This window comes from Bombus pyrosoma, linkage group LG4 (assembly GCF_014825855.1).
Source record: "Bombus pyrosoma isolate SC7728 linkage group LG4, ASM1482585v1, whole genome shotgun sequence".
In the NCBI taxonomy this organism is placed as follows: domain Eukaryota; kingdom Metazoa; phylum Arthropoda; class Insecta; order Hymenoptera; family Apidae; genus Bombus; species Bombus pyrosoma.
This window is the reverse complement of record NC_057773.1, coordinates 4,233,364-4,244,445: the sequence shown is the minus strand read 5'-3', so window position 1 is coordinate 4,244,445 and position 11,082 is coordinate 4,233,364. Positions and strand designations below refer to the sequence as shown.

At 30.6% G+C, this 11,082-nt stretch overlaps 2 protein-coding genes across 3 annotated transcripts; one reads left to right on the top strand and one right to left on the bottom strand.

Annotated features, from left to right (window-relative positions):
- Window positions 1-950: 950 nt before the first annotated feature.
- LOC122566458 (exocyst complex component 3) lies at window positions 951-3,921 on the bottom strand. Of its 2 annotated transcripts, XM_043723707.1 has the most exons (2): window positions 3,569-3,709; window positions 951-3,485 (listed from the first exon to the last, which is right to left on the bottom strand). In XM_043723707.1, exons 1-2 carry the CDS (start codon window positions 3,577-3,579, stop codon window positions 1,508-1,510), a joined length of 1,989 nt encoding a protein of 662 aa, XP_043579642.1. In that variant the 5' UTR covers window positions 3,580-3,709; the 3' UTR covers window positions 951-1,507. The 2 variants fall into 2 exon arrangements, with proteins under 2 accessions (XP_043579642.1, XP_043579641.1); XM_043723706.1 differs by having other exon boundaries at window positions 951-3,921.
- A 74-nt stretch (window positions 3,922-3,995) lies between these two features.
- LOC122566459 (probable enoyl-CoA hydratase) lies at window positions 3,996-5,494 on the top strand. Its single transcript, XM_043723708.1, has 4 exons — window positions 3,996-4,250; window positions 4,357-4,610; window positions 4,689-4,983; window positions 5,073-5,494. The coding sequence occupies exons 1-4, from the start codon at window positions 4,136-4,138 to the stop codon at window positions 5,348-5,350; spliced, it is 942 nt and encodes a 313-aa protein (XP_043579643.1). The 5' UTR covers window positions 3,996-4,135; the 3' UTR covers window positions 5,351-5,494.
- Window positions 5,495-11,082: the final 5,588 nt, after the last annotated feature.

Sequence of the window (11,082 nt, the reverse complement as noted above, 5' to 3'; positions counted from 1 at the left end):
AACTGAAAGTTTATTGAACTATGTTTTATTGTTTAATAGTTAATTAATTAAGACAATTATCTCAAATGTTTCGTAACGTCTGACCTTCTGATTAAAGTATAAAGAATTATGTAAAAGACAATAACAAGCTAAACAATTCGTTATGTACTTAAATATATATTTAAAACTGATTCCACATTTCAAGTTGATTTTGAATTGTGAATATAGTTTTAAATATAGAGGTAATTTAAGGTGTATAGCATAGCGTTACATGCATACGATAAGCGAACTGTAAATTATTTATTGTTATAATAAATGTGTGAACAGGAACTATACGTAAACTACAGAGAGAGATTTTGGATATACATATATATTCAACATATTCAATACACGCATGAATTATACATACAATAAATAAGAAAATATTTGTTCAGTAAATTATATCTGCACAATTTAAATCATAAATATCCTGCAGTAACTCATTAATGTACATGTAGGAAACAAATACTTAAATTTATTGCCGACGTAAAACATTTTTCATATACAGTACTTTTGTACATGTTATTTTTTATAAATTATATTAAACATTAAGAACACACATATATACATATTATAACTTAATTACTGAAATAATGATTAAGTTAAATCTTTTCTGCTTTTTTAGATTTCCTTTTGGTATCTCACGTTTAAGAATAAAATTATAATATTCATATATATTATATATATTATATTTCTCATATATACAAAGTCTCATATTAACTGGTGGAATATTGATATTTACAACTTACATGGTGAATCTAAGAATTTAATTTACGTTTTATATATTAGCAACACGCATAGTTTTTACAAAATCAATATCTTCTTTTACTAAATATGTACCATTGCTTTAATTATTTGAATTATTACTTATTTGTTTTTATAATTATGTTTTTGAAACATATGTTAAATAAATAGTATCTAATTATGTCTTTTATGTTATATTACATTTACATTATTTTTGTTTTTACTCCATTATGTTTCATGTGAATAATTTCATATAAATCGATTATACAAAACAAATATAAATGAATATATATATACATATATACATTCATTCAGTTACTAAGGCAGTGAATTGATTATTGTATCATTTATATTATATTCAAGCTGCAAATAAGTAAATAATAAAGATTTTAGGCATGAATAATGCAATATATACATATATGTATGTATATATATTTATATGCATGCAACATGTGTATATAAACCTAATAAATATTATTAATTATTATACAATATATATTTACAGTTTTCAATGATAAGTTACTCTTTAATTAAGAAATAAAATCAAATTTAATTAAATGAAATTGATTTAACTATTTACAATATGATAACAACATTTTCTTTACATTAATCGATAATTCTTCTTGTCATTACAAATTTAGAATATTTATATTATTTTAATGCATAAGTACAATATACCATTTACATCAGCTTCATTGATGATATGTGAAAAATAATACTTAATATAGCAAATTGCTTTTAAATTTCAAGGCTTCCAACTGAGGAAACTATCCTGTATATATATTTGTTTAAATATGCTATGTGCAATAGATTGTGGAGCTTTACGATTACGTTGAGCTTCTAAAATGTATGAAACCTTTTCTCTTGCTTCACTGCGAGAAATATCACCTCTGAGACCCAATAATCTAACTAAATGATCTTCAGTCATATCTGGATATTTTTCAACCAAAGAATGTAAATCAAGAGAAAGAATTTCCGAATCTTCACAACGCAATACCTCGGCCAGTCGCTTGATTATTTCAAAGGGAGAATTAAAGTTCCCTACTTTTGGAGCTATTCTATCAAAGAAATTTTTTAATTTATCTGCTTCTGTCATTATTTTTGATGTACATGTTAAGCATTCATCATATGTTTTTAAAGATATCTTTCTTTGTAGCATTGCAGAAATGTAACGTTTTGCAATGAGATTTTGTGCCTCTGTAATAACATATTCAAAATTTTTTGGGCACAGGTGATTATAATCTTGAAAATAATCTTCTAAAGTCACACAAATGGTTTCTACTGGGATAGGGGATGATAACCATTTAGGAGTAATTAAATCTTGAAATTGTAATTCTAAATCTAAGAAAGATTCTTCTAGTAATATTGCTGCTGCTTCATTTCGTAGTTGTTGATAATTTGACAACAAATTTTCGAATTTCACAGTAGCATCTCCACTAGCATTAGAAACCCAATACAGCTGTTTCATTTGCTGTGCTAATTCTGTAAACTGTAAACAATTATTAACAACTGTAATCATATGATGTGTAAAGTAAGGTACTTGACTTCTATCCTCAAAATGTTTGTTTTTAAATTCCAGTATTGCTTGTTTGTACATAAATCCATATTTAATTACTTGTTCAATGCACAGGACTATAGCCTGTGCTGTTAATTCAATGCTAATTGTTTTTGTAACTTGGAGATTTTGATCAATCATTTGAAATATAATCACTGGTGCCGCTGTGTGATAGTATGTTTCTTGAGTGCTTCCTTCTGGTAATACACCACTCCACCAGTCTACTTTTTCAGTTTCTAAAGTCTTTTTCATCCAGTCTTCATAATTTTGACACATATTCTTCAAATATTTCTCTTGCAGATCATTTATAATTTCAGGACTCAACAAAGGGCCTATATCACTTGTGTCAATATTTAATTCAGGATGTTGCATTAATTCTGGGCCAGTATAAGTATTCATAATCCATGATAATAAAGATACATATTCATTTCCTTCCAAGCCATTGGCAATTATGTCCTTCAAATGTTGTGATAAACTTGTATGATACATTTTAACAAAAGTTCTTACAATATTATACCAAGGTGGAAAACAAGGTTCACAAAGAGTTTTAGCAACTCTCAGATCTTCCAAAATTAAGAGTCTTGTAAGCTCTAAATATCTAACTAGCCACATTTTGTTATCTACTCTTTCCTCAACATGCGTTCCTTCAATTCTATTGGCTACAGATTTTTCTAAAACTTTCATTGCCATATCTTTCCACTTTTTAGGTCTTCCTGGTGGCATAAATCCACTTTGTTTATGTCTCTGAATAGCAAAATGATCTGCTTTCTCTTCTCTTTCTATAATTCTCAATGCTGTGACTATAACAGTAGGTTCTTTTCTCACTGTATTTAATGTACGACTTAATACTAATCTAATTTGTTTTTCCATTAGCTGAGAAAGCATTTCAACATCCTCTAAATAAGCTTTTAACATAACTGTATCAGCTGGGGACTGATTTGGAAGTTTATGAAGTTCATACAACAAATCATCTCTTGAATTTTCAAGATCCATAATAATCTGGTGAGCATACAGTAGATTTCCCTGGTTTATCCACTGTTTTGTCATTTCAACGCTTTCTGGTAAAGTAAATGTATGTTTCAAATTTTCTTTGGCAGTAACATACTGAGAGTGACGCATATTCTCTTCTTGAACAGCTTGCAATTTTGCACTGAGTTCTGGAACTTTACTAAACAATTCATCAATATCATTTAGATCCTGTTTTATAGAAGCGCTACTCTCTAAAGAACTCTGAAGCTGTTCAAAACCTACACGAACTCCATCTAATTGACTTTGCATTGCAGTTTTGAGCATAGTTTCCACAGAAGCTTTCTTCCGGGCTATTCTACGTTTGTACATATCAATTTTTTCCAATTGACCTGGTCGTTGCAATAGATTACACCCATATTTTGTTGCCTTTGCCTCTGCTTCTTCCTCCAATTTTTGCAAGTCTTCCATTTTCAAAGCCATTTTGTTAATGTTTTATTTTACAAACTATTATTTTACTTTACACCTTCCGATAATTATACAAAATTAGGAATAACGACTTTTACTTAAATAGATTCATTTAAAGGAAAGCATGCAGATTATTTTGACATTTATAAAACCTTGGTTAGGCATGTACCTTAAGATGCGTTTATATTGAATAGCTATCTTGTCAATTTTAATATAATGTGTTTTCAACATTGTAGTGCTTTGTAAATGCGCACTGTCGTATTTTCATGTGTTTATGTTCAATGAAAAGGATTTGAAGAAAGTCAAAAAAGTTTGTCGTTGTCATACTATCAAAATAAGACATCATAGTACTTATAGAATTTTAAGTCTAATTCAAAATTACAAATGCATTTTTTAAAAAGATTATCAGGAATAATCAACCTACATTACAAACGCTATCCAATAAGATGTTTAACCTCCAAATCGTGCGTAAATGTAAAAGATGAAGTAGAGCAAAAGGGTAAATAAATAACTTTTATTCGTGATATTATATAATACTTTAGTTTTTACGAACTACAGAACAAATATATGTTCTTAGTGCATAATCATGTTTGTCATTATTCCAGAAAAAAATATTTTGGTAGATCGTTTTGAAGAAATTTGTATAATTGGTATAAATCGACCAGAAAGGAAGAATGCTTTAAATGTTGCTGCCGCACAAGAACTATCGGATGAATTAGATAAATTTGAAAATGATGAAAAGTTTTTAGTTGGTATTCTTCATGGTATAGGAGGGAATTTCTGTAGTGGTTATGATCTTAAGGAAATTGCACAATATGATGGAAAAAATGAGGAAGTTTTACCTCACTTTGGGCCATTGGTAAGTTAAGTAACTGAAATGTAAAGTAGATTATGTAAGTGCTAGGATATTAACTTTTCTGATATGAGATGTTTATAGGCTAATAGAATTGAGTTATGTAAAAAACCCTTAATTGCTGCTATAAGTGGATATGCTTTAGGAATAGGCTTTGAACTTGCCTTAATGTGTGATCTCAGAGTAATGGAAGAAGGTGCAGTATTAGGATTTACAAATAGACGGTTTGGCATACCTATATTATGTGGTGGTACTGTCCGATTACCTGCTTTAATTGGTTATTCAAAAGCAATAGAACTGATATTAACTGGTCGTTACATCGAAGCAAAAGAAGCACATTCATGTGGTTTGATTAATCGTTATACAACTACTGGCAATGGTGCAGTTTATTTTGCAATAGTAAATAATATGTATAGATACATCAAAAGACATAGTGAAATTATATAATTACAAATTTTTTACTTATAGTGTTAGGTTCTACACTAAATTTGGCAAAATCATTTGTGAAGTTCCCGCAAAGAACATTGCTTGCAGATCGTGCTTCTGCACAGTTTGCCACATTTTCTGCTAAACAATTAGAAGAAGCTATACAATTTGAGAAAGATAATGCATCTCATTTACTATTTGAAGAAGGAGTTGCAGGAGCAAAAAGGTTTGTTACAGAAGGATTAGGAAAACATGGAAAATTTTACAATATTACAAAAATAGAAACTAAGTTTGAGGAATTTGATAAAGATCTTTTATAAAGATCATATAAAAGTACTTGTTCCTAAAGACTGCTATATATATAGGAACAAATGATACAAAATCTCATATAACTGTTATGTAATATATATTTAAAATGTATCTAAATTTTCTACTATAATTAAATTCCTTTATTATGAATACAATCATGCTATTTTGTGTGTAATATTTCCTTTCTTTAAGGAAGATTTAGCAGATAAATTTTTCTTAAGCAAGGCATGAGATTTTAATAGTATATCAGTGCATCTTCTTGCTGCTTTTCCAGTAAGGAGCGGTGTTATATTAATCATTTGACCATTTATATCTCCTGTGTAAATAATATTCATTGAAAATAATATTTCATATAATATTTAGAACTCACGTTCAAATGTAACTATTAGATATGTTAAATCCACTTCAAAAACATCAAAACCAGATATGTATGGTTCAAAAATGGAAACTTTCCTTAATTGGCAGCTAATTTCATCACATAAATCAAATTCAGCTAAAAATGTGCTTTAATATATTTATTAAAATAGTAAATAGAAGAAACAGTTAGAATATAACCTACTCACTTGTATCATCCATTCCTACTATATCTCGAATATAATTCAATATTAACTTAAGTGGACAATTAATATTTATTAAAATTTCTTTATCTGCTTCCTCCAATTGTGTATTTTCCTCATTATTAGTAACACCTACGAAATAAATATACACGATATAGCATTCATTTAACGAACATTATTTAATGAAAATATTATTACTAGAATATTTGATTCGTATAATCGACGTCATGTTACGATTGTCAATATTATCAACTTCGCATTTAGTAAGTTTCAGAATATTAAGGTACGAATAATGGAAAAGGAAATTAACAAATTGGCTTGGTCAAATTTGTTCTACGCATTCTCTTCGCGAAGGATATCGCGTAATACAAGGTTAAAATAATTGAAAGTTATTCGATATTTCATTAGTATATAGTTCTTGCATTGAATTTTCAAATTTAATAGTAAATCATACGATCAATTTATTTATAATATACAGTAGCTCGAAATTTGGAACAAATCCGAAAATTACATAGAAGATATTCTATGCAAGTATACAATTTACGATCACATAAGTATCTAAACGATCAATTATTTATTACATTAATAAGTCTCAATATTCAGTGGAACCATTTTTAATCTTTATTATTTGTTTAGGATGCGGTGTACTATATTTTTTTTATTAAATATACGTTTGCTTAAAATGTTTGCTATTATAACATAATCACAGAATCGGCAAGGGAATCGACCTAGAGATCATTGGATTCAATTTGTTCATAATATTTTTCGTCGCCTATACTGAAGCTGGTGCATCGACGTAACAATATGTGTATTGGACATGCCGTCAATGATGGGTCGCAGATTTCCTTCGGGCGGTCGTCGACGCGTTCATTCGGCTGCAATTTCAAATAATCGTGGAATTTCATATTCAAGTTGAACAACGACCGTCCATAGGTTTAATTGGCGAAAGTAATGCGAGCCGGCCAACCACCATCGAGCCGGTTAAAGCTGTGTGACGAAACGAGTGCAGGTGGCGGTGCATTGTTGCGCAATCGTTCATATCCCTCCTTCTCCTCCTCCTTCTTGTAACCAGGAGTCAGGACGAGAGTCCCCTTGGTAACCAGAAGGCCTTCCCCACCAAGTACCTTCCTCCTTGCACGACCTGGTGAATGTTGCGCGTACTTTAAATCTACGCGATCATCTCCGATGTTGTTCTTTCTTTCGTTTCTTCCTTCTATTTCATCTTTTCCTAGGACTTGCTTTCTTTCCAACTTTTTCTATCGACTGGTTACGTTTTCCTTTCGTTAGATACGCGTCAGGATACTCGATTTTGAGATTTAACTGAAGAAAGTAATTAATATTTGAAGAATTGCAGCAATTTTATTAATGATTAATAATTATGATATTAATAATATTAGTAATTAATATTTGACCAATTGTCGTGTATGTATGTATGTACATATTATTAAGCAATTTATTATAATTGTTATGTTTTTACAAGAAATAGAAAGCATACAGTCCAGATAAAGACTTTAAGTATCAATTACAAAAGAAGTAATTGGAGAAATGTCAGCTCGGTGAGATCTGCACATACATACGTATAAGGAAGAAAAGTGTACATAATTGCAAGTTGGAATTATACTGGAGAATTTGAGGTATAAGCTTTAATTTATTTGAGTAATTTAAAATATTCTTTATATAATTCTTTATCTTGTAACATGATGGATTGTAAGATTCAGGAATTATTATTTGATTAAGTATTATTTGATGGGAGTTATTACTTGATGGGTAAGGAGAAAAAGATAAGAAGTCCCACGAGAATACTTTATCGAGAAAATAAAATTTTAATAATTCATATTTTATTATATTTTTTATTTCCTACTTTATTTAGTTTCATTTTAATAAATTTAAGTTTTATGAGAATTGAGTGTAAACTTAATTTTGCCTAAAATTTTTCTCAATTTTAACAGAATAAATGTTGAATAGTATTTGTGAAAAAGGGGTGGAATAAGCGTTCTCAATGTATATTCGCAAATGATAATAATAAGCAGACGAGACAAGGAAGAAGTGTGTAAAACATAAAAGGGCGGTTCCCAGGATCTTCTTTCTGATTAGACTTGTCGTGTACGTGGCATTTGAGAGGATGATGCCAGAGCCTTTCACGAATCAGCAGTCGATTCTACGGTGTGTTATTGTTGCTGGCGAACTCGTGAAACAAAAGTTGCCTTCGTTGGGAGAGGCGAATCGATGCGTTCATGTTCTTTACGAGGAAGCGAGGTGTGAAAGTCGTACATATTTCGAACGTTCCTAATAGTTTCTATCTTTTATTACTTATTTTATGTTTCCTCATTTATATGATTATATAAATATATTATTATTAGATTGTAACATAAATTCGTCCTGCTTCTATATTTATTATATAAATGGAGAGAACTGGACGATTATAAGTTACAACCTTATATTTTGGAAATTTTAGATTCTTTCGTAAATATTTAAACACTTGCAGAAACTTTTCACAAATATATTATATGCGTTATACAAAACATTTTGAAATTTCATTAACGTTGTAATGAGATTCCACTATTGCGATTATATCGCTGAAATTTGAAACAAATTTGAAAACGTACGTAGAAGCTATACGATATTTAGTGTAAGCATATATTTCGCAAACATAATAAAAGTATTTACACAATTCTTCGTTATGTTAATAAGCTTTTATGCTCAGTGAGCTCATTTCTAACACTTATTGTATTATATTTTCAATAAATATATACATTTACAGATTGGTTTCAAATTTGACAAATATGAACATGATTAGACTACAGATTTTTACGCATTTATGGGAGATTAAAAAATGTAAAAACGCACAGAAAGTGTATAATGTGCAAAAATATATAAAACATTCAAAGTATCATTCTACTTCAGTTCTATTTCTTTTTAATTATATTCATAAAAATATGAATTCGCGTAAATATCTGCGGTTTAATCATCACTGTCGTGTCGCGTTACAGTGTCAATAGAATTTCAAAGAGTTTCGTATAGGGCATATAACATATTCATAAAAGCTTTCTGTTCGAATACTTTCGTCAGCCACTGTACTTATCCTTAGCCTTTTTGCAGCTCAATAAAATAACGAAGCTTAAACAACCTGTCTAAAGCTGCCTTCCACCAAGCTCGCCACGGGAAAACGGAGTTGAACCGTGCAATTTTCATGTGCATACGTTGAAAAAAAGGCGCTCACGGTTCGCGGCGGTCACTTCAGCTCCTTTGTACGCTCGGTACCTGTCCATTCTCTAGCCGGCGCTGATCGTATCTGCATGCCACTTAACCATTGCGTTTTACGAGGTGGATGGACATAAAGTGACTCCCCGTTCTTCGTCCAGCAACAGGTTACATCGTTGTCCCGCTTTACCGGATGACGAATATTTTTCTTCTTCGCGCGTGCAAACAGGATCGTCCGTTCTGCCGGTATCTGTGAAATTTACCACGGCTGTTTCAGCGCCTGGACACATCCTGTTGGATCGACAGGCCACTTCTATGACCGGCTAGCGAATTTATACCGCGTTTCACAGTCGACGAATCGATAACCAGAGGAGAGTTAGTTGGAGGAAGGTAGAAACGATCGCTGCTGTTGCTACAGGGCCTGTTGGAAGGTGTTTTAACGCGGAGAATATCCCACCCTTGATTTCAAGGTGATACCACCGAGAAATATTTGATTTGTTTTTGAAGATGCGAATGATTGTTTTTCTCATATAATGACTGTGCAAATTTATATTTTTATGAACACAATTAGACAGGCAACGTAGATAGAGATTTGCTTTGGTCTTGAATTATTATAATTTTGGATACTTTTATGTACTAAGTTTAAATCGACTGATGAATTTGTTTGGATGCGTGTATCGGTTTGAATCAATCATTTTGCAACATTCATCGAGCTCTTTGAACGATGCATGGATAGGAACGGTGAAGTTTTGCTGATTTCTTCGAAATTTTTACACAAACGGTGTTTCCTAATTCTACGTATATTTTTATTTGGAACGAGAATAATATTTTAACTTATTGGTAGTATTGTTTGTATTTTTTTTATCGGTAATGTCTATCGAAGAACTTTCCGAAAAAAGTTTTCCATCAACGACGCATTCAATATCATTTAAGTGCAGAATGATCGGTGAATTAATTCCCGATTATTAACTCCAGTTGATTAACTAATTATTGGTTGCAACCGCGTGCAGCGAAATAACACGCGCTATTCGCATACAAATTATTATTCATTAGTGGATGTTATACATGTTGTACCGCTGTATAACGAGAGTTGAGTTAGTTGCGTTTCGTTCCGGTAGTTTTACTTGTATCTTTGATTGCTGTCGGAATGCAGTCGTTTTCCGGAAAGGCGACTATTTGCTTTTATGAAGTTTTAAATGCACACGACACGCTGCGAACGAATCGATCGGAATGTCATGGCTATTCATGGTGATCGTATCGCGTTATTTTCCCGGATGAAGACTTTTCTTTGGATTTTAATGTCTGCCTTTATCAATTTTTATTCACGTTCGATAAATGTTACGTCTTGAAAAATGTTACAATACAATAATAACGTATGAAGACTATAAAGCGAGAACACGATAACTGAAACATCTCATTTTTTACAGAAAAGTATCGAATTTTGAAATTCAATACTCTGTCGACGAATCTCATATTACAGGTATCGTCCTTTTATTTGGTTTTTGAAGCTAGACACGTGTTTTCTGATACTCTTCAAAATTTCCAAAATATTGTTCTTCATAATATTAAAATACTGCTTGACCTGCGTAAAATTTCTTTTACTTATCAGCTATTTCTAAGAGACTTACATCTTCGGACCTAGTAGTTTGCATAGTTTTCAATTTTCATAAAATAATATTATAATACTAATATAAAGCAATATAAGACTTGTACCGAAGAAATTACAATAAAAGATATATATAAAAAAAAAGAAAAAGATTCAAGGCAGAAGGCAAAATCTTATTTACATATTTAAAATCTCCCAAAATGCATTATTTTGTATCTATAAAATTATTGTGAAACATCACAAATGAATCACTTTGACGACCACTCTGTTACGTCTAATTTTTAAAACAGAAAATCAATGAAAACGTATCTACTATATGCCATATTTTTCACCTGTAATTTTCATGTAATAACGTTATAAATGATAATGATATGCGATG

Coding starts and splice junctions, on each gene's coding strand:
- LOC122566458 (XM_043723706.1), bottom strand. CDS start 3,766: ATGGCTTTGAAAATGGAAGACTTGCAAAAATTGGAGGAAGAAGCAGAG.
- LOC122566459 (XM_043723708.1), top strand. CDS start 4,136: ATGCATTTTTTAAAAAGATTATCAGGAATAATCAACCTACATTACAAA. Junction 4,251..4,356: donor AGATGAAGTAGAGCAAAAGG/GTAAATAAATAA, acceptor TCATTATTCCAG/AAAAAAATATTTTGGTAGAT. Junction 4,611..4,688: donor TACCTCACTTTGGGCCATTG/GTAAGTTAAGTA, acceptor AGATGTTTATAG/GCTAATAGAATTGAGTTATG.